At 45.5% G+C, this 23047-nt stretch overlaps 1 protein-coding gene and 1 long non-coding RNA gene across 6 annotated transcripts in view; one reads left to right on the plus strand and one right to left on the minus strand.

Annotated features, from left to right (window-relative positions):
- LOC128404229 (uncharacterized) overlaps positions 1-23047 on the plus strand; it is a 46078-nt gene that overhangs the window by 4653 nt on the left and 18378 nt on the right. For 2 of the 3 annotated variants that reach the window (XR_008328082.1, XR_008328084.1), the window contains 2 exons: positions 14832-14981; positions 17758-17874. This is a non-coding gene — a long non-coding RNA (uncharacterized LOC128404229). The remainder of the gene's footprint in view (positions 1-14831; positions 14982-17757; positions 17875-23047) is intronic. The other variant, XR_008328083.1, reaches the window with a different exon arrangement.
- On the minus strand, positions 218-23006 carry LOC128404215 (twist-related protein 2-like). 3 transcript variants are annotated; one of them, XM_053369697.1, is made up of 2 exons: positions 22201-22998; positions 218-1269 (listed from the first exon to the last, which is right to left on the minus strand). In XM_053369697.1, exon 1 carries the CDS (start codon positions 22713-22715, stop codon positions 22215-22217), a length of 501 nt encoding a protein of 166 aa, XP_053225672.1. In that variant the 5' UTR covers positions 22716-22998; the 3' UTR covers positions 218-1269; positions 22201-22214. The 3 variants fall into 3 exon arrangements, with proteins under 3 accessions (XP_053225672.1, XP_053225680.1, XP_053225690.1); XM_053369705.1 differs by lacking the exon at positions 218-1269 and adding an exon at positions 11236-11838 and having other exon boundaries at positions 22201-23006; XM_053369715.1 differs by lacking the exon at positions 218-1269 and adding an exon at positions 21686-21842 and having other exon boundaries at positions 22201-23006.

Below are 23047 nucleotides of genomic sequence, written 5' to 3' on the forward strand. Positions count from 1 at the left end.
GGCAATGCATTCCTTGGAGGCCGGATGTCTGGGACATTGTTTGCAAAGTATCATTATCATCATCATCATCATCATCATCATCATGACTTCTATACCACCCTTTATCATAAGATCTCAGGGCAGTTCACATCATGTGCTCCACCACTGAGTTGCAGTCTCTCAATGAAGGCCTTGCATCCTTTGCAATCCACCGTGTTCAGAAAAAAATGAGTATGTCTGAAGTATAAATTTGGGTTTGTTTTATAGGCTACTTTAAGATTAATGGCTCACCCAGTCCCACAGTTCCTGGGAATTGTGGTTTGGTGCGGGTTCTCAGAATTCTCACAGAACTACATTCTATGAGTCCCTCAGTTCCCAGGGTTCCCTGGGGAGACAGAATGACCACTGCACCACTTACTGAGCCTGTGCTGCTGATAGATACACACCCACCCCAGAAGCATTTGGTTTCTCTCATTTCCCACCACCATATGGTGACCATTTAGCAGCAGTGAGTAGCTGTGTTAGGCAATAGCAAGGTGTGCTTATCCCAATGAGACTTGGGCCAGAATGGGCCATTGTGGGATCACTAGAAGGGGCAAACTGACCTCAATGGAAGAAGCTGGGTCTCACCAGGCCAGGGCAGGTCCTGCTTTTTAGGGGCAGGATTTAGCCTTGAATCATAAACTAGCACCACCAAAAGTGTAATGCTCCTGAGCATGTACAGAATATGTTTTTTCTGGCAGCGGAATAACCATAACCCCATTGGGAGAGGAGGGAGTGAGGCTTTTAGAGCTCAAGTCCTTGTTGAAGGAGGGTGACAGGAGATCACCTCAAGAGGATTTAAGTCATTCCTGCTGTTTTGGGTCCTAGTTGGAGGGGAGCAGGTGGAAAGAACCTCCCAGGAAGCAGAAAGCTATTGAAAATAAAACAATTATTCTTAAAACCTGCAAATTCAAAAATAAATTAGCTCATCGAAAGAGTTCTAGATATACATTTTGAGATCAGCTTGTTACAAGCAAAAGCAGTCTGGGCCTGCTTTGAGTCACTGCCTCGCTTATGTCTGCAGTTCTTCCCAGAGTAATGGTGGAAAGTCTGGATTCTCCATCCTAGATCTCAGCTGGGCTCTCTTCTCCCCAAGAGGATGGTGATCACGTTTGGTCTCGTTTTTGAGCTGGCGATGGAGAATCATACAGAGTATATGCCCTGAGTTTCTCTGGAGAAGAGTTCCTCTGTTGCTGCTCTTGGGTGAGGCAGAAGCGTGTTACCTGCTGGCTACCTTCCTGAATGGACCTGGAGAAACAAAACCCACAAAAAGAAATCAGTGGCAAACTCAAACTGACAACTTACAGGGGGTATTTGTATGGGAGAGGAACAAACAGCCTGGCCTACAGAAGGTCTGTATTTATACTGGATGCAACAAGTACTATCACCATGGCTCCCCCCTGCTAAGCAGAACGGATGAGGCCATCTGGGTGCCTGGGCGTTCGTCTCTCAGCAAGTAGCTCATTGCATGGTAAACAAGTTTCTAGCCTCTACTGCAATGGGAGATGGCAGGATTGAATGCACTCAACCCGGCACATAGAAAACCAGTATGTCAAGAAGGGTAAGCTACAACGCTTACCACAATGTGCTAGATTTCTCTGTGCACGGAGGCATTAAAAAATTCATTTGTGCCCTGGTTCATTTTTTCCAATGCCATTATTGTTGATTGGTATGCTATATATTGCTTTGAAAGTCCTTTGGGCAGAGCTGTATTAAGAAATGCAATGTATAATAATAAAATTCCCTGTCTCCAGTCTGAAGTGATAACAATCAACTGAACAGGTTAAACTATCAGCTGTTTGTTCAGGGTAGTCTCAGGAGGTTAAGCCCAAACCTTCAAGGATGTTGACATATGGAAGACACTGGCCTGGCCTGAAGGTCTTCCTCCTTTTTGCTTCTGTTGGAAACCTTTAACGTCTAAAAGTTGCACCTTCTGATTGGCTGGGCTGGCTCATATTTAGTGCCTCTCTTTTCCCCAGTCCTCTCCGGGGCCTGTTCTCCAAAGGAAATTAAATGCATAAAACCCCTTTGAGATGAGAGAGCTGATCCTTTTGAACTGCATTTCCTTATTATTTAAATGAAAACAGCTGAAAACCACCATCCTTCCAGGGATCACAAACCAGATGAGGATTATATATATATATATTGATCAGCAAGTCTTTGTAACTCTATCTTGCTTTAAAGATTTATCTGCTCCTAACGAGTGCTAAGTACCTACAGTCCAGCTCTTTATATTACAGGAATACTCCACTCTCCAAGTTACATGTAGCACTAATGCATTGTGTAAAGCTATCATCAAAGGTCCCTACACACCACCACACTCCCACACCGGGTCTGGGGTGGCAGGGCTGCCACTTATGTTAAGTGAAAGAGGCGAAGCTCAGAAGTCGTCCTTGCTTGCCTCCTCTTGAGCTCCTCTTAGGAACCGCCATCCTCATGGCCAGACCTATACCATTAGGCAAAGTGAGGAGGCAGGTGGGGAGCAGGGACACAGTGGGGTCCCTGGCTATTGCTGGACTACAGCTCCCATCAGCCCTGACCACTGGTCCTGCTAGCTAAGGGTGCTGAGGGTTGGAGTCCAGCAATGGAATACAACAAAGTGTGTTGAAAACAGCCATAAGAGACAGGTAAAAGATCAGAGTAAAAGCATCCTGTTGCAATGTTTGTTTGTTTATTGCATGTTGGCTAATGGGCCAAAAGTAGAGAAAAGGGAGGATCAGACATTCTGAACCTTTTGGGAGCTGCATGGAGAAAGGATTTCAGCAGCTGTGCCTGCCAGGCCTGCCGGAGAGTCCTTCCACAGGGCACTTCATTGTGGACTTGGGGCTGCCAGCACAAGTTTCGTGCAACATCTACACAGCACCCTCATCCAAATGCCACGCTCTTTTATTTTCCAGTTTAATCTTGGTTAACTGTTTCCACCGAAAATCTGATTAAGTAAAATCTTGCTGGCTGAAGGTAACTAGAAGTGGGGCTAGCCAGATCTCTCTTGGCCCGGACTTGTGGAGCCTGGGATTGTAGCCACAGAGAAGGCCCCCGGCACCATAAATCATCAGCACCTTAAATTACTTGGACTAAATCATAAGCATAGCCACATCACATTAAATTACTTGGATTTTCTTTTCACACTTTCAATGCCTGCTCCTCCCCATTTTCCACTCTTGTGTCCCTCCTGGAATGCAAGGAAGGAGGAGAAATGGACCAGCTGATGAGCTGCTAAGGCGGTCAACTTTCAAGCATGCCAGTTGGGGCTGAACTACACATGACAGCCTTGGCTGGGTCTGCAATCTGTAACTGACGCCCTAAAAGCACAGTTGAGTGTTTCTTCTGCCATTGGTGTGAAAGGCAACAATGCATTTTTAAATGTTCTTATACTGTCATTGTGCATCTTGTGAGTGGAAGTAACTGAAGCACAATTCCGCTTCCCGCCATTTTTGCAGGGGTGTATGCATGAGAACAACTTCCTGCTTCCTTTCTCTTTCATTTATCTCCATATGTATAGAACACTTCCAGAGGAACTGTTTGTGGAGCATTCGTCCTGATTTGTTTGCAGGGATGTTAGACAAGGGAAGTTATTTCATGAACATTCATTCTGGTTTGCTTATTTGGGAAGGTTGGATGAAGTTGCGTCAAAGCAAGCGTTGCCTCACACTTGCCAGTGCATTTCCGTCCATCAATTTCCTTACCACAAAACTCCCATTTTAATGGAAGTGGGTTTGTTGAGCAAGACCTCCCAATAAACTATAATTGTGCGACCTGAATTCGCTGGTGTGTGATTGGATCCCTTCTGAAAAGAGTGGCAGTGCCCCCCACCCCAATCTTTCTCTCTTTTTCGTCTTTTCCTCCCCCAACAAACTAATGTAGGAAAACCTTGTCAGTTTTCACCAGTTTCTCCACCTACACCTTTTCTGCTTTCTACTGAAACTGGCAAGTTTAGGGGAAACAATATGGATTTCCCTGATGCCAGTTTCTCTCGAAGTCTTCCTCTCTGTTTTCTCATGAAATTGATCAGGCTTTCCTCAGTCTTGTCAGTTTCACTGCAGAGCTCTGTGTGTGTGAATGGAAGTGTTGGAGCAGGCTAGAAGGATACCTTTTGGGGTTGTTTCCAAGCTTAGATGCAGACATAGGAGCCAGCTCTAGGGGCTGTGGGGCTTTGGCCCTCACAATGAAATATTTGAGGGGGCTGGACCCCCACAAAGTTTATGGGCATTCCCATTGAAATCATGTGTGTGCACTGCGTCATGTGATTGATTATGCAGGGTGGGGCTTACCTGGGCCCCCACAGTATTTTATTCTAGTTGGCACTCCTGGATGCAGAACAGTGTGAGCCAAGTTCCCACCCAGGGAAAGGGAATGTGATAACACCTGAAGGCGGGAACAGCATAACTTCTGGAAGGGGCCATGCACATTATCTGATGCAGGGGGGGGTATTCCAAAGTGCTTTTAAATGCACTTGTGGCTTTTGGCTGATGCTGCCTCTGTGGGCTTTTCCAAAACTACAAAGCAGTGGCTTTTTTCTCCCTGACAGCTGAATTCAGGCACACTTAAAAGTGGTGCCAATAGGCCACCAGTGGCAGCATCATATTTGGAGCGCATCTCCTTTAGCCTTTAGAAGATCTAAAATTGCAGGCAGAGGAGATCCACATGTGTTTGTTCTCTCTTGCATTTTCAAACCAACTCAGCATTTTGACTCAGAAACAAAGTTTAAAATACAGGTTGTAAGAAAGAAGAAAGCAACAAGATCACTAACTAAGAAGGGAAAGGAAGTTGAGGAGAAGTTTGGTTCTCCATAGTCATAGGGACTATTTAAGTTTCTGTCTGTCTCATGTGGTCAGAAGCTCTTGCTGGACTTGCCGCAGCTTGAGATGCAGTCGGTTGAGTAAAGCTTTTCACACCGTGAGATAAGCATTTGTCTCTGCTAGTGTCTCTTAGAGACACAGTTACAGTGACCTTTTTGAAATGGCCATCCTGCTGCTCACTGCATCAGTGGTCACCGTGGGTGGGCGGTGTCCCATCAGAGCAGTGAACTTGCGCAAGGTTGCTGCTCCGACATTAAGCTGCTTGCGTAAGTAATCCATTCATGTCAGCAGGGGCTTTTGAGCAAGCGGGATGTGGGCAGATCGTTGGGATGGATTCACTGCTTAAATGTTTTGTAGAGTTTTCTCAAACCTCTTTGAGCTGAGACGTGGGATGAAATAAATGAGTGTGCTCACCATATGATGCCTCTAGTCATGGGACGCTTGCTTGTCCCTGAATCTAAGGCTGTTGAAATTAGGAAGCAGTTGGGCAGAAATCCGTCTTTTGTTGTTTCCCCAGCTAACTATGTAGTGCTAGCAGGTGTTTAAAAGTTGGCACAGAAGGTGCCTTCTGGATCTCAGTTGGCAGGGGATTCCATAGCACTGGGCCAATGATGCCAAAGGCTCAGTTTCTTGTCACTCTCAAGTGAGCGCCACCAACTGGCCATGCCAGTTTTGAGAATTCATGGAGAACAGGCGAGGTCCCGGCAGACTGGAGGAGGGCAAATGTTGTCCCTATTTTCAAAAAGGGGAAAAGGGAGGACCCAAATAATTACCGCCCAGTCAGTCTGACATCAATACCAGGGAAGATTCTGGAGCAGATCATTAAGCAAACAGTCTGTGAGCACCTAGAAAGGAATGCTGTGATCACCAATAGTCAGCATGGATTTCTGAAAAATAAGTCATGTCAGACTAACCTGATCTCGTTTTTTGACAGAATTACAACCCTGGTAGATGAAGGGAATGCAGTGGATGTAGCCTACCTTGATTTCAGCAAGGCATTTGACAAGGTGCCCCATGATATTCTTGTAAAGAAGCTGGTAAAATGCAGTCTTGACTATGCTACCACTCAGTGGATTTGTAACTGGCTGACTGACCGAACCCAAAGGGTGCTCATCAATGGTTCCTCTTCATCCTGGAGAAGAGTGACTAGTGGGGTGCCACAGGGTTCTGTCTTGAGCCCGGTCTTATTCAACATCTTTATCAACGACTTGGATGATGGACTCAAGGGCATCCTGATCAAATTTGCAGATGACACCAAACTGGGAGGGGTGGCTAACACCCCAGAGGACAGGATCACACTTCAAAACGACCTTGACAGATTAGAGAACTGGGCCAAAACAAACAAGATGAATTTTAACAGGGAGAAATGTAAAGTCTTGCACTTGGGCAAAAAAAATGAGAGGCACAAATACAAGATGGGTGACACCTGGCTTGAGAGCACTACATGTGAAAAGGATCTAGGAGTCTTGGTTGACCACAAACTTGACATGAGCCAACAGTGTGACGTGGCAGCTAAAAAAGCCAATGCAATTCTAGGCTGCATCAATAGGAGTATAGCATCTAGATCAAGGGAAGTAATAGTGCCACTGTATTCTGCTCTGGTCAGACCTCACCTGGAGTACTGTGTCCAGTTCTGGGCACCACAGTTCAAGAAGGACACTGACAAACTGGAACGTGTCCAGAGGAGGGCAACCAAAATGGTCAAAGGCCTGGAAACGATGCCTTATGAGGAACGGCTAAGGGAGCTGGGCATGTTTAGCCTGGAGAAGAGGAGGTTAAGGGGTGATATGATAGCCATGTTCAAATATATAAAAGGATGTCACATAGAGGAGGGAGAAAGGTTGTTTTCTGCTGCTCCAGAGAAGCGGACACGGAGCAATGGATCCAAACTACAAGAAAGAAGATTCCACCTAACATCAGGAAGAACTTCCTGACAGTAAGAGCTGTTCGACAGTGGAATTTGCTGCCAAGGAGTGTGGTGGAGTCTCCTTCTTTGGAGGTCTTTAAGCTTGACAACCATATGTCAGGAGTGCTCTGATGGTGTTTCCTGCTTGGCAGGGGGTTGGACTCGATGGCCCTTGTGGTCTCTTCCAACTCTATGATTCTATGATTCTATGAACTCAGGGAATGGCCAATGATCCTCCTCAAGATGATCTTAGTAATTGAGTTGGAGTACAGGGTTCAGGTGATCCCTAAGGTACACTGGACCTAAGTCATTCGGGGGCTTTGTAAATTAAAACAAGTAGCTTGAACCTGGCTTGATAGTAAAGGGGCAGTGAGTGCACTTGCCACTTGTTTCAGAATGAAAGGAAACTGAACCAAAAGAGTCTAGTGCAGTTAAAATTTCAAAAAAACAAAAAAACTCCACCTAAAAAAATGCCACTAGCCCCAAAACACTGGATCAAATCACATACAAATTCAAGTACAATTATAGTTGATTGGAGCTGTTGTACAACAAATCGATTTTCCCAAAGATGGGAAATTGGTGAGGAAATGCACAGGATTTTGCTTTGGTATAAACACCACCTAACTACCCTGAATTGAAATTCAAAGGAATGCTCATTAAATAGCCAAAAGCTCAATAAACGGCTGTAAGCACCCGGCTCTTTAAAGATGATTCTGAGTGGCAGAACCTGTTTGCATTGTCTGTCTACTTTGCTGGGTTTTTTTTTTTCAGATTGCTGTGGTTTTAGTTAGTGAGATCCCGCTATTATATCCTGCTCCTATGCATTTTATTTTATTTTTGGACTTTTACTATCTTGTTTTGTTGAAATCTTTTGCATTTCATATTTTAGTGTTTTATGATTGTTTGCCACTTTCGGTTAAAGTGCAATATGGGGGGGGGATTAAAAGCATGTTTCCTCACCACCACCCTCAGATCTTTTGAATAATTGTTTTGGAGTGGGGGATAAAACCCGTTAAGAGTTTTCTTAGTGGGAGGCACATTTCCCCCCATCCTCCTCCATTACAAATGATATATTGATTGATTGATTTTAATACACATTTTTGCTCTGTTCAACTTGTATGGAGTGAGGGAAAGGAGCTGCAGTTAACAAAGCTGGTGGGGGAGGGAGCCACAAGGGGGGGAGCCACAAAAGGTTGGGTGGAAGTTTTCGGAGGGGGGGGGTAGAAGCTGTGGTTTTCCTTTTGGCCTCGGAGCTCTGCAGTGCTGGTGCCCTGGACCAGCCCACCTCAGAGATGAAAAATCTGGACAGAGCCTTTGTCGTTGATGGGCAGTTCTTGGAAAGAGGAACATTAAGGCCCGGGGGGGGGGATACAGGGGGAAATGCTTTTCCTGGGGGGGGGAGGAATTGGCAGAGGGAAAAATTAAAAAAATGTTCAATAGTAACGGCCCTTCTGCAAATACCAATCTTCAGGGAGGGGGTTGTTGGGGTGGTAGCACGGGGGTTTACACACCCACACCATTTGCCAAGAGCCTGATCACTCGCTTCCCATGAATGCCATTAAACAAGAAAACAATGTAGACAAGTGAAAATCAATCATGCATTGGAACACATGGAATAGTTTGGCCTTATGTGTAGCAATAACTCACACCTTCCTGCTTTCAAAAGCGAAATGCTTGGGATGAGCGAACAATGCACCAGCCAAGATTTTTTGAAAAGCCCATCCTGGAAACCCCTCTCCCTTTTAATCTCTATGCAAGATTTAACAAGGCCAAAGTCCCCTCTCCCCACAAAGAAACCCAAGCCAGCATTTACTGAGATGGATGGACCCTCTTTGAAAACAGGCTTGGCTCTTCCCCTCTCAGTCGTCCACATCACGCTCTTTCTCCGTCAGCCCTGACATGTTTGGGGGGTTTTGGAGATAAGTCCCAAGAGGGACAGGGCTGCAGTGCAGCTCTCCATCCTTTGCTGGTACGGTGGTCACTTAAAGCCCCACCCCAAAATGACCCTACGGTGGCTGTCTTCCAGTGCCACAGCTCTGATTCAAATCTCTCTGCACCCTCAAAGATCTTGCAGACCATGTCTGCTTTTCATAAGAATAAAATCAGATGGGTATTCTTTCCACTCCACCATAATGCAGTTGTTGAACAAGCGATTCTAACAGTGCAATTTTCGGCATGGATTCTTGGGACTCTCTAGTTCTTTAAAAATAAATAATAAAAAATAAATCTAGTCTTGTGGCCCTGAAGGTTGAGCAATGAACGAGGAAGTTCTTGGTTTAAATTGTCTGTTCCGTAAACTTACTGGGTTCTCCTAAGCAGTTCATTTATTTTTATTTTTTTATAATAATTTTTATTGGTTTTTCCAAATATTTTCCATCATAACATCAATCTTATAAATAAATACATTTGGCTATATAAGTCTAGAACTTCCCTCCTCCTCGACTAATGGTTTTCCAACTTAATCTCTAATATGCATTTTATTCTTATTAATATTACTATTAGATCCTAATCTTAAATGAACAATTTGTAAATTGCATTTAGTAATAAATGATAATTTAAGCCTACAAAGCTTCTTGTAACCCTATTAGCGATGTCAGTTGTTTACAGTCATCTTTCAAATACAACATAATTTTGTTCCAGTCTTTCAAGAAATTCTGGGCCTACAGGTTCCAAATTTTCCCAGTCACTTTCGCCAATTCGGCATAGTCCATTAATTTCATCTGCCACTCTTCTTTCAATGGTATCTCTTCCTGTTTCCATCATTGGGCTAATATTTCTCACTGCAGTTGTAGCATATAAGAATAATGTTTGATTCTGCCTGTGTGCTTCTCTACCTACAATTCCTAACAGGAAGGCTTCTGGTTCTCCTAAGCAGTTTAAGGATGATCGTACTGGTCAACCTTACATGGTTGTTAGGAAGCATCTAATGCATCTGTGCAGTGGCAGACCTGCATTTTTGGGGCCCTGGAACTTGAGTTGTCATGGGGGCCCCTTAGCAACCAACAAGGTTCTCTTCTTCAATGGGGTTGTTGCATGACAGATCACCACACTTTTACAACATCTGTGCTCCTGACTCTCAAACTCTGGGATTGTTGAAATATATACAACAACAAAAACCAATTTGAGTGGTGCTACTTCATGTGGATGAAGGTCGTTTCTGGGGCTCCTCCAGGCAGAGGCGTAGCATGGGCAAGTCTGGGGCACCATCACCCCAGGTGCAGGTTTTTTTTGGGAGGGGGTATTCCTCACAATGTCATCCAGCTGGAAAGTGGGTGAGAAGGGTGCAACAGGCACGCATCCTGCCAGCCCCCACTGTTTTTGCAAGTCTTGCAAAGTGGTGCTGGGCTTGTAGGGCGCCATGAGTGTACTCCTCAAAGCAGGGTGGCACTGGCTGGGCAGGCAGTGCAGTGCAGTGCGGCCCCACTTAGCTCCGGTGGGTGGGGATCGTTCCAGCAGTGCGCCCTCCCCCCACAAGGCAGTTCCCGCACACGTGCCTGCCCTGGGTGCCAGCAAAGAATGCTCCCCCACTGCCTCTAGGACCAGGGGCCCTGAAGCTTTAAGCTTCATTTGTTTCATAGGAGATCTTCATAGGAGATCTGTGAAGTGCTCTGAGCACTTTGAAGCACAGCGGCAGTGCTAAATACGATGAGCTGAAGTGGAACAGACATTCAAGTAAAACATGCCGTGTTGAGCTGACATGTATGACCGACAGCCATTCCCTCTTCTCTCCCCCCTGCCTTCCCGTCCCAGTAGCCTGGGAACTGTAGCTTAGAGGGTGTTTGGGATTAGCACAGCACCCTAATGAAACCACAACTCCCAGGATACCTTGGGGCGCAGGGAAGAAACCTTAGTAGCTAAACTGGTATAAAAAGTAGCAGTGTGGACATGCTACAGTCTGGGCTGGGAGATCCTCCCTGTTTGCCAAGCTCCCTGTTCTCCACCCCACCCTGCGACCATCTGCTTTCGCACAATCTTTCCAGCAGAGCTGTGCTTCTCTGCCTATTGTCCAGAGACTATCCCACCCTTAAACTGATCATCTAACCCATTGGTCCTTTTTTCTCTGGGCTACTCTTTCAGAATAATAATAAAAAATAGTTGGTGCCGCACTGAATTTTTTATTGTTAACAAAAACAAACAACCAGCAGTGCATGATTTATAGCACAGAACGCAACTACTTTATAATATGATCACAAGACAACCAGAAAGTATAAAACAATGCAGCTACAGAGGAACATGAATCATTCCCAAAATATAATTATAAACAAGCCTCTTGCAATAAGTATGTATACAAACTCAGTGAGAGGCGTGAGCTTGTTTTTGCTGGGTAATCTCATTTACATTGGGTCTCACTTGAGACAAGCAAACTCTCCTCTCCTCAACAGAGAAAGAAGCCTTTCTCTTTTCCAGTCTTTCATATTTGTCCAAGTTGAACATCCCTGTTCACAACAATATGGAGAACTGTAGAAGAATAGCCAATGCTCTTGCTCTCATTTTGAAAAAGTATCCTGCCACACTTGTCATCCTTTCCTGCCACATCCTTTGAGAATCACTGACCTAATCTCCCAGTTCACTAGATATCTGTGCAGCAAATGCTGACCTGAGTGGGGAAGCTTCTGGTCCTCCAGAAGTTGCTAGACAACGGCTCCCAGCATCACCCTCTAATAACCCTTGGTCTTTCTGACTGGGGCTGATGGGAGGTGGAGTCCTGCAACGTCTGGAGAGCAAGATGTTCCCCATCCCTGATGTAGATGGACCATAAGCTCTCTGGGCACAGACTTCACATGTTCCATGCACTCCACCAACCCTTGCCGCAGGCTTGCCACTTCATTGCCCTTTAATATGTTGATTTAAAAAGAGAGAAAAGGCAGCTGTGGCTCCTTCCTGCCTGTTCCTTCCGTGGCCCTTTTGCTTGCCCCTTCTTGCCTGCCATGAAGGGTGGGGGGCAGGTGCCTGAGGGAGGGAGATGCTGGGTACACAGGCCGTGGGAATGTATCCTAGTTGTGTTTTGCTGCTTGCATCTGGCTAGCTGCATCAGGAGGCAAGGAGACCTGCTATGTCACCCAGGCCACATCCGTCCAGAATTAGCAGGCTAGGGCTGCTTGTATCTTAAGTCTAAACTTGCACAATGCATAGGAGGAGAGAGAGAGAGAGAGAGAGAGAGAGAGAGAGAGAGAGAGAGAGAGAAGGAGATTAGTATAGAATCCAGCATCCCCCTGTGGCTTGCCTGCCTAAAGATAAGTGATACGTGAATCAGGCCAGATTCTGGCCCCACTGTAAAGACTGGAATTGAGCTATACAGTGGTACCTTGGGTTACAAACTTAATTCGTTCCGGAGGTCCGTTCTAAACCTGAAACTGTTCTTAACCTGGGGAGCGCTTTTGCTAATGGGGTCTCCCGCTGCTGCCGTGCTGCCAGCACACGATTTCCGTTCTCATCCTGGGGCAAAGTTCTTAACCCACTGACAGATCCTGAAGTTGAGGCTCCAAACTTTGGCCACCTCATGAGAAGAGAAGACTCCCTGGGAAAGACGCTGATGTTGGGAAAGATGGAGGGGACGACAGAGGACGAGATGGTTGGACAGTGTTCTTGAAGCTACCAGCATGAGTTTGACCAAATTGCGGAAGGCAGTGGAAGACGGGAGTGCCTGGCGTGCTCTGGTCCATGGGGTCACGAAGAGTCGGACACTAAACAACTAAACAACAACAACAACACTACTTCCAGGTCAGCTGCCGCCTGTGCCCCTGGTGCCTTTCTTTCATTAACTGCAGCGTGCCCCACAGACATAGGAAGCTGCCTTGTATCACATCAGACCCATTGGTCCATTTTGTTCAGTGCTGTCCACACAGACTGGCAGGGGCTTTCCAGGGTTCCAGCCGAGGGATGACTGGAATTTCACTTCAGAAGAAATGGGTTTTTGCTTTCAATCAAATGCAAACCCTGGAAAGGAGCCAGTGGTCACTTCCAGACAAAGCGAACGTTGAGTAATCTCTCCGATTTGCTTTCACGGAATTTGTGCAGACGTTATACAACATCACTGCCGAGTGGTTTTTATCTTACCACACAAAGTCCTACTTATTTCTTTACTGGAAATGGATCCATTATGCAATAGCACTGTTTAGCCATTGTTATTTATTGCAACGTAGCCTTTTTCTTTTATGGTGAGTTATGAAGATGCATTCTTATTGCACAAAGGGCGTTATCGGCATCTACTTGAATATATGTGTGATCCTGGCAGAAAGTGCTAAAGTCCAGAAGCAACCACTATCCTAGGTTTAACAACAACAGAAACAACACAACCCACTGAGAACCAAACCCAGATCCGAGAGGCTTTGGCTTCATCACACAGGGACAAGCCTATACTTCTCTAGGGTCTGAGTTATATAGCAGCCCCCTCCCTGGTGCTCCGTCATGATTTCTGAGCACCCTGTCATATACATGCTAATTTCTTCTGGGAACATAAATGTGGCATTGGCAGTGACTGCCCTTTATTTTCATGGAATTCTTGCTTTTTAAAACATTTTTGGTAGCTTTGGGTGGCATGGATGATATTGACAAATACGTCAGTTTTGTTTTGCCTCAATTTCTCATCTTTGCAACCTTAAATTCAGCTTTCCACATTCCGGCAGCCATTCGGTTTTTAAAAAACAAAACAAAAAAACATGGAAAAATTGTCAGCATTTTTGTGTGAAGTTCACCTACTATTATTGCAAGCAATTTCACCTAATGCAATGCATTTTTTGTGTGGTGTTTTCACAATTGTATGCATTTATGCACATTTCCCCTGAATATATGAATTTTGTACCCATTATTAGGTTGGGGAACTGCATTGCAAAATTCAGGAAAGTGCAAATTTCTTGTGTTTGGGTTCAAGGAGTGTGAATTAGGTAGTCTCTTATTAAAATGCAAACAATATAGAACTTCTCCCACATCCCTAGTGGTATTAATATCTCATGGAATGCCTTACGCCATGTGCTTCTGTCCAGTCACCTTGTTTGTCAGGAGAAACCTTTTGAGCAGAGCCCTGTGCTCTTGATGTCCACTCCAAGGTAATCGGGAGGAAGGTGTTGCAGCACCTGCCTTATGAAACACCTTTCCTACTTATATTAGGCAAGCACCAGCCGCGTTAAGCTTCAGACTCTTGCTTTGGTATTTTTCTTTTCAGACGCTTTCCCGGAAATGTGACCTCAGAGCTATGTACTGTGATTCATTTTATTCTGAATTTCATGATAGGTGTTATGCAGCTAAATTTTGCTCAGGGTAGATCTACTGGAATTAAATAACCTTAAGTTGGTTATGCTCATCAATTTCAAGGGGGTCTACTCTAAGTGCCACTTGGTTGAATAGCACCCATTGTTGATAAGGTATGTGGTATTCTCTTATTCAGAATCACTTTGAGATATAAACTTGGGTAATAATTAAAGTATGGGAACAGTGAGCATGTGTTTGTGCATGTGCTGGGAGCATGCAGCAGGTGGGGGGAGAGTGTTGCAGGAAAACATTTAAGTCAAAATGTTGTTTGCCAGCCACAAACTGATATGTGCTTCCTTCATGCTTCAATGAAGCATTGGCACCATATGTGATCATGAAGGTTGGGAACTGACTTCCACCTAATCTGGGCCACCTACTATTTGCTTCCCTTCAGCAAGCAGGCTAAAAGTGGGGATGGAACTGGCCTTTGGGGATGCATGCTGTAACCGGGCATGCATCTTCTGAGACACTTTCCACACACACATTCCCAATTTCCTTGGGATTGTAGTCCAGTTCTCAGTTTAGGGTTAAGATCCTGTGCACACTTTATTGGCATTAAGCTCCATTGAACACAATGGGACTTAACTTCTGAGTGAGCATGTGTACGATTGATTGCACCATAAATAACTAAAGGAGAAGGAAAATCACCCTGTTGGTACACTAGAGCCTATTTGAGGGCAGTTTCTCCAGATTCCACCCCTTGATGATACAACATACATCCAGTGAATCCCACCCCCTAGAGACCCCAACTTGTATTTGTAAAGTTTGTGCATTTTGGTTTTAAATCCAGTAGCAACAAATACCATGGTTAATCAAATTAGTATCCATCACAGCTGTTCATTTCAAATCTGTTCTAGGAAAGAACCATCATTTGTTGGATGAGCACCAGCTTTGCCAGCAGAAGATCTCCACTTCAGTCTCTGCCATCTCCACGTAGGGCTGGGGAAAAAACCCTCACCTGAGACTCTACCACGGGGTGGTGAACCCACAGTCTGCATCTGGCCCAGGTATATATAAAGGCTGCAAAGCTACTTCTGGTGGCCTAGTAGCCCTTTCCCAAAACCAGGCACCTTCTTCTCTTCCCCCCAATGTTCTTGCAAAGGTGCACCATCTCCCTCTGGCACGGCACCCTTGCTAGAAGATCTTAACACACATGAAATAGGAAGGAGCATTCCGTCCTCTTTCCTGTGTGCAAAAATCTTCTAGCAGCAGTGATGTGCTAAAGGGCAATTTCCTCCCTGTTGCAGTGCTAAGCTAGGAGGAGAGGTTCCTCTCCTAGCCCAGCCCAGCCCAGCGCAGTGATGAGGAGGACAGATGAGGTCTCTTGCTCTGTAGGGACTATTTTCTGAAGATCAAGAGACAGTGTTTCTGCTCCTCCCTTGATCTTCAGGGAACAGTGAGAGCTGCTAGAGACAGTACTGAGCTAGATGCCAGGGTTTGGCCTAAAGGTTCGTGAGGCAGACACCTGGCGGCAGCTAGGCAGGTCTGGGTCTGTTTGGTACCTGAATGGGTGACCACCTGGGAGTCCAATGCAGGACACATTGAGTTCCATGATGAAAAGAGGCTGGGATATAAAGGCAGTAAATTTAAATAGATGGGCCAGTGGTCTGACTTGGTATAAAGTAGCTTTCGATGTTCTGCATTGCAGGACTTCTCTAATCTTGTTCTGAAACATTCTCCCATCGGTAATTTGATGGAATGCAAGACTTGCTACATTTTGGAGGTGGCAGGAAAATGCTTTGCTTGCTCTTTCATTTTAATAGTGAGCATGGATGGGTTAGATGGCTCTGAATTTAGCTCATCGTGTATTGGTTTTGCCATTTTTGTTGCTATACAGCTTCATCTTTTGTTTTTTAAAACTGAAGTCATTTTGCTCCTTGTGCGCTCACTACCATGAGTTGTTTGATTGGCAGGTTTAAAAATGGCAACAGTCCAGAGGAAAATAAATTAAGTGGGAAAATAAATAAGCAAAATGCTACTTAAACCAAAGGACCCAGGTGATTAAATGGGAACCAGGTGGCAGGTGGTTCCACCAACATTCCTCCTGAAAACATCTGAAACTCAAATGCAGTGTAGTGAATCTAGGGTGAGCCCAGGACCACAAGAAGCTGCCTTCTACAAAGTCATACCGTTGGCCCATCTAGCTCAGTATTGTCTACACTAATTGGCAGCAGCTCTCCAGCATTTTGGATTGAGGTTTCTCCCAGCCGTACCAGGAGATGCCAGAAACTGAACATGGGACCTTTTGCGTGCAAAGCAGATGCTCCGTCTTTGCGCTACAGCTCTTCTGCTGCATGTGGCACAGTGAAGGAGCCACAGGACAAGTGGAGAAGGGGACACTGGGCATGCGCTAATTTGGCAGTGCAGACAAGAAGTCCTAAAGCACGACCTTCGTGAATGGGTGCTTCAGTTGGGGAACCAGGCCTGTGGCATAACTACAGCTACTAACACAGAAGTCTCCCACAGCTTGTGCAGCTCCAGCCTTTCTAACAGAATTTCAAGAGCAGAAAGAACCTATTTGCAGCATCCAGGAGCAAAAAGTGCTCCAAGATTTCCTTGCCTAAAGTCTGATTAGGGGTCTTCTCTTTATTTCCCCCTGTGCTTTGGATTTGTGAGAGTTGTTTGCACTGCAGAAAGGAAAAAGAGGAAATGTGTAGGGTAGTAATGCCTCTGATGTCTGCCCCAATCAGATGCTGCTTACTCGGGTAGCAATACAGATGGATCTGAGCAGGACTGAGGATTGTTCCTTATGCACTCACAGCCCAGCCAATGTTAGCTGCTACTTAAGCCTCATTGATTCTAATGGAAGGACTGAGCACATGGATCATGGGACTTAGTAAAGGTAAAGGGACCCGGGACCATTAGGTCCAGTCGTGACCAACTCTGGGGTTGCAGTGCTCATCTCGCTTTACTGGCCGAGGGAGCCGGCGTACAGCTTCCGGGTCATGTGGCCAGCATTATTAAGCTGCTTCTGGCGAACCAGAGCAGCGCATGGAAACGCCGTTTACCTACCCACCGGAGCGGTACCTATTTATCTACTTGCACTTGGACGTGCTTTCGAACTGCTAGGTTGGCAGGAGCAGGGACCGAGCAACGGGAGCTCACCCCGTCGCGGGGTTTCGAACCGCCGACCTTCTGATCGGCAAGTCCTAGCCTCTGTGGTTTAACCCACAGCGCCACCCGCGTCCCTATATCATGGGACTCACAGGCTACAAAAATCCAGTACGTGCTGTATATATTTGGAACTTACTGTAAGTACTTTGCGCTGGCTTGCAAGGTGCCCATGATCATTGTCAAGGTACGAAGTGAGAACCAACCTAGAGAAAATGGAAACCTCCATAGGCCATCAGTCTTGGGCTTGCATCAGTTCTAACTGTAGCCCAGCTGAGGGGTGTTGTCCTCCTGACTGAATGACCCCAGAGCTAATGCTACCCAGACTCATCCTGAAGGTTGAGGGGCCAAGGGGAAAGACTCTCAGGTTGGTTAGATTCGCCCCCCCCATGCTTCATCTCTCCTTCCTCCGGCAGCACACAATATTTTTCCAACATATGGCAGAAAACAAAAACTGAATTCACTGTTGTATAATAAAAGGGGACTGAGCCGAAGGGGGGGCACCATGAGAGGTTATTGCCCTGTGGGAGAGAGTAGCCACAGGGTCAGAGATCAGGCTAGGTCTGATATACTTTCCTCTTTCCGGGTGATACTCTGCCTGCAGCAATCTCAAAGAGCAATCACCGTTTTCTTTGGCATTAATTGCTCTGTTTTGTTTTCATCCCAGCCCAGGGGCTTAAGCCATGGATGGGACATGCTAACCAAGAAGATTATTCCAGCATGTGCAGAGCTGATCCTGGAGTGTGTGCTTTTGAATGCACACTTTTGCGGGTGATGCCACTGTCCGAGGTAAGATTGGGCATTTCCAGGGTTGCACCTACACGTTTCTGAAATTCCTTTGCAGGGTGTTGGCAGGGTGATGCATCAAATTTGTTCCATTGACCCCATTAGGAGGACAGGGTAAGCTACTTAATTCAATCATTTCTCATTATTTTGAAGAATTGATGCCATTTCCTGTTTTTACAAGTATTGATTTTGATATATATTTTTGGTTGCTAGTTTTCAATTTGAAATCAAATGTTCCCATTTTTATAAAGGTGTTGGTCAGCTGCTTTGGGGAGCAGCTGGTCCAGAAAAGCAGGCTATATAATGAAGAAGTCAACAGAATGATCGGAGGTGGACGGGGTTGTCTTTTAAAACATCAAGCAGCATTCTGCAGAAACCTCTCCTCACTGGGGGGGGGGGGAGCCCAGACCTGCAAAATTGGAATATTGACTGTGGAGTTTGTAGCACAATTCTGTGCAGCTTCACTTGGAAGTAAGTCCCAATGAATTCCATGGGACTTAACTAACCATCTAAATGTGTGCAAGATTGCAGCCTTCATTTTTGAAAGCTTCCATCCTCTGCATGCTTACTTGGAGTTTTGGTAGCCCTAAAGTTCAGTGGAACTTAACTTCTGAGCAGGCGAGTATTTAGGAGGTGGCCTAGAGGGCCCATGTCTCGTGTCTTTTGCAGCAGACCTCGGATCTCCTACCTCCCCTTTTTAAAAAGAAATATATATTCACTTTCCCTATTTCATCCTGGTGAGACCTCTGCTCCCCACCTGCCATTGCAATTTATCAGAGGCATCTATCCATAGAAATCAGCATATGCAAAAATTATGCAGAGTTGCGCCATGGGCCTCTGCCCCAAGTCTTTAAGCACTAGGAAGCAGAGTTGTAAGGGCCACATGAATCCTGGCCTGCTCTCTTTTTTCATAAGGCATAGGAAGCTGCTCCCGCAGAGACGCCTGGTCTGTCCAGCTTAAGCGCAGTACTCTTGGCACGGATTGCCAGTGGCTCTCCAGGGTTTCTGACAGAATTATTTCCCAGCACGACCTGGAGATGCCAGGATTTGTACCTCGGGGCCACCTGCACTCAAAGCAGATGCGCCACCACCACTAAGTTCTATCTCTTCCCCTAAGCTTTCTCGTCCTTATGGTTGCAAGACTATGCTTGCTGAACAAGAGTTCTGGCCACCAGAAGACTGGGCTTCCCTGCTCTGTCACATAGTTATTTGCATCACTTCATGATGTTTAGCAGGTGTGGGGAAATGTATGCAAAGGAAGAATAAAATGTAGGATAAATGATGCAAAAGAAGAGAGGTTGTGAAATTTTGCCCATATCTTATATGGGTCACAGAATTATGCTTTCCTTGTTGCAGAATTTTGGGGTACATTAGTGCAAGTTTCCTTTTTTGGGTCTTGGCATCGGATACCTGTTTGATATGAATAAGTAACCTTATAACATTCTTTAACTCCCTGGGCAACCTTAGTGGCATCCAGGATCAGATTCTTCAGTTTCTAAATGAGAGAAATCCAGGTTGTGGGGGGTAAGGGAAGGGATCACAGCTAGTGAAATTCTTCCTTCCTGGAAACCCTTAAAGTCACAGCAGACTTGTCAGGGTGTCAAGCAATGTAGCCAACTAGGGGTGTCTAAAACCTGCCGCAGTATTTCTGTCTCCCCACATGCTGATTTACAATTATTCTGTTTTGCAATGCAGATCCGAATCTTTGTTCTGCAGTGCATTTCATGTGCATCTATTAACTGAGGTAGGCATATCTGTGCATCATGTTTCCTGTTCAAGAGCATAGAAGCCTTTCTCTCTCTGATTTGAATCATTGCTGTACATCCAATGTGTGTTTAGGTTGTTTGCACAACACCCTGAAAAAAGTTTGGGTGGCTGTGTGTGGATCTGATGGTAATAATCGCAAACTGTCTCCCTGAATATTCAGTCTATGAATTTACAGCAGGAAATTTGCAGTTTAATGCACCAAAACTGAGCCAATCATACCACGCAGCAAAGTGATGCAAGCTGCTTCAGACGGCTGAATTTTGGGTTTTTAAGAACCATGTCCAAAGGAACTCATTGCCCTCTGCAAGAAAAGAATAGATGAAGGCAGTAATTTATGTCCAACTGGTTCAGTGAGACTTTTAAAAATGTTGACCCTAACTGCAGAGGGAAGTGGGGTAGCATTTAAGGTCTACTTGAGGCAGCAAGGAGCGCATAAATATTTGTGGCATAAAAAATGATCAGACAACAGCAAATGTTGCTAGGTTTATCAAGGGTGCAATGAGATTAAGGGCCACTATCTGAATGACAATCTTGGCCATTTGATTGCCCTTTTTACCCATTGCTGTCTTTTTTATTTGTATATATTTTATTTGTATATATTGCTTGTTTTATGTTGCTATGGCCGTTGGCTAATGCGAATAAAGTTTATCTTATCTTATCTATTTGTGGCATCCTAATTTAAAACCATATCTGCAGTGGTGCAGTTTTAATCCATGTTTGTGATTACACATATGGAGGCAGGAGATGCTAGCTGTTTACATTTACCATATAATGCCAAAAGTGTGGTTTTATTCTGAGGGAAGTATACATCATTTTCACACATAGAAATAATGATCAGGTGCCATTGTTATCCAGGGCAGGCACATGAACAGGCATCCAGGCGATTGGCTCTTTTTATCAACCTCCATTTCCAAGTGTGTGAAATGGGAACAGCAGAGCTGGCTTCTCTTGCAGGAACATGAAAAGGGTGACAGATGGTTTCTGCGTAATATACAAAAATCAGGATGCCTTTGCAAGTCATGTTATGAAGTGTGTTTGGGGCTCTGGCATGCCTATTTGTCTCATTATGAATGTGTTTAATATGGAGGAGAATTGTGGGGGATTGAATGTATGTTTCAGTGAGTGTAGGTTTTATATTTCTATTAGAAATGGATGAATGCAATGTGTCCCTGGTGATAAATTTGTTGGCCTGCTTATAAAGGCGATATGGAATGGGTCTGCCTTCCAAACACAAAATAAAGATAAAACATTGTATACAACATCAGTCGTATTCCAAACTGACTCACTGAAATCAGAAGGCACAATTTAGTCCTCTCGATTCATTTCAGTGGCTCTACTCTAAATATGACTGACGTTGGATTACAACCTACAGCCAAAACAGAAAGCAATTTGTACTTAATTCCCTACAATCCAGCTCTTCATTTAAAAGGATAAAGGCATCTTCTGGGCCTGACCATCTCTGAATTTATCTGGATTTGTGGACAAGCTATTGGCAGGAATCGGTATCTGAATGGTGAAGTGAGACTTTACAAAAATGTTGGTCTCGGTGGGCTCTGCTTAGGCACCAAGAGAGAGGGGGAGAGAGAGACCGTCTTGGGCTGGCACTGCATCAGGCACAGAAAATGACACATATTTGTAGCATTTCTGCTTACATAAATACCATTTATAGAAATAAATGGTTCATGAAATTTGAATACACATGAACATATAGGTTGAGCTTAATCAAACACATAAAAATGCGCAGCTCAAGCATGTCGGTTTCAGCTGACATCCAGCACCTGCTTGGCATATCCAGCAGTTTGTGGTGGATTTTGCTACTGAAATCCAGGAACTGCTCAATTAGGAGGGACAAAAAAAACAACAGCCCAGGCCTATTTCTAACAAAACAACAACCCAAGTTGCTGACCCAAGTTTACCTCCCCCCCCCCAGTCCCATGCAAAGTGCTGCACAGTCCAAATGCAAGTCCTACCAAATGCAGAGGGGCTTGCTTCCAAAGAAGTGTGCTTAGGATGCAGTTCTTGTATCCCTGTTCAATGTCTTTATGAAATGCCATGGGATTTTTTTTTTAGTTTTTTTACAGGGGACAAATGACAGTGTGCACATTGTTTTATGCTGGTGTCTTAGAGAGAGGAGTCATTTGCCTGTAGTGTGGTTATTCCTTACCTGCTATCTTCTGGCAAGCAGGTCTGGGGACCAGAAGTGACTGTGGGATGAAAGAAAGGCATGTGTCCATTGGTTGTAGGAATGTGCCACTTTCAACTTCCACATTGTCTCTGTGTAGTCTAAAACTGCTCAAATCTAAAGACTGTCAGGGTACCATGTTTTTTCAACCTTCTGACCAGAAAGCCCTTATGCCTAGTTGCAGATATCTGGCAGCTGGTTATGGTTGTTCACTGGTGATTGGAAAGATATTTTGCACATGCCCAAAGTTGTGCTTTTTTTGTATGTGCACTACAACTTTTTACAGTTAAAGAGCAGTCTGCAGCTAACCATGCCCTGGTCTTGGAACTCAGCCTAGAGAAGAAGTGCAAGGTAGGAGAAGAGCATGGAGCAGGACATACCTTCCCGGTGGGTCTCAGTGGGATGCTGACATGGACCAGGCCCCTTCCATCCTCCAGACGGAGAAGGCGTAGCTGAGCCTCTCGTGGGCCAGGTAGTTGCAGCTGGAGATCTTGTGGTCGAGCTCATCGCTCTGCAGAACCTGGTAGAGGAAGTCGATGTATCGTGCCGCCAGCTTGAGTGTCTGGATCTTGCTGAGCTTGTCGGAAGGCAGTGTGGGGATGATTTTGCGGAGTTCAGCGAAGGCATCATTCAGCGACTGGGTGCGCTGGCGCTCCCGCACATTGGCAATCACCCGCTGCGTGTGCATGTCCTCGAAGGTCTGTGGCACAGGGCTACGCTTGCTGCGCTTTCCCTGGGGCGAGGGGGCACTGCACTCCTGCAGGGGAGCCGAGGCCAAGGGTTTGCCTAGTTGGGTCCTCTTGCGCAGGCCTTTTTTGGGGACCCTCTCACTCTCCTCCTCGCTGGTCACCAAGCTCCCCTCCGGTGAATCTGGGCACATGCTTTCCTCTTTCATCCTTTGCGAATCTCCTTCCCTTCCCTCTCAGTAGACGCGGCAAGGACCTGGATCTAACAGGCCGTGGTGCATCCAAGCTAAGGCGACCCGAGGTTCAAATGGGGCAACCTTAAGGGTGGGACCCTTCCAAAAAAAAGCCCCACAGCTTCCAGAGCGGCAAAGGCTTTCTGAGTTGCTCCAACCTTCAAGGATCTGCTTATTCACCCTCCTTTCCCTCCACCCTTCCTAAAGGGCTAAAGAGAGGAGGGACGTTATGAAAATGTTGTTAATGCCCTTTACGGATAGGGTAAGGCGTTCCAGGGGAGGGGCCGTGCACAGACCAATGCAGTCCT

The sequence above is a fragment of the Podarcis raffonei genome, chromosome 2 (genome assembly GCF_027172205.1).
Source record: "Podarcis raffonei isolate rPodRaf1 chromosome 2, rPodRaf1.pri, whole genome shotgun sequence".
Classification (NCBI taxonomy): Eukaryota; Metazoa; Chordata; class Lepidosauria; order Squamata; family Lacertidae; genus Podarcis; species Podarcis raffonei.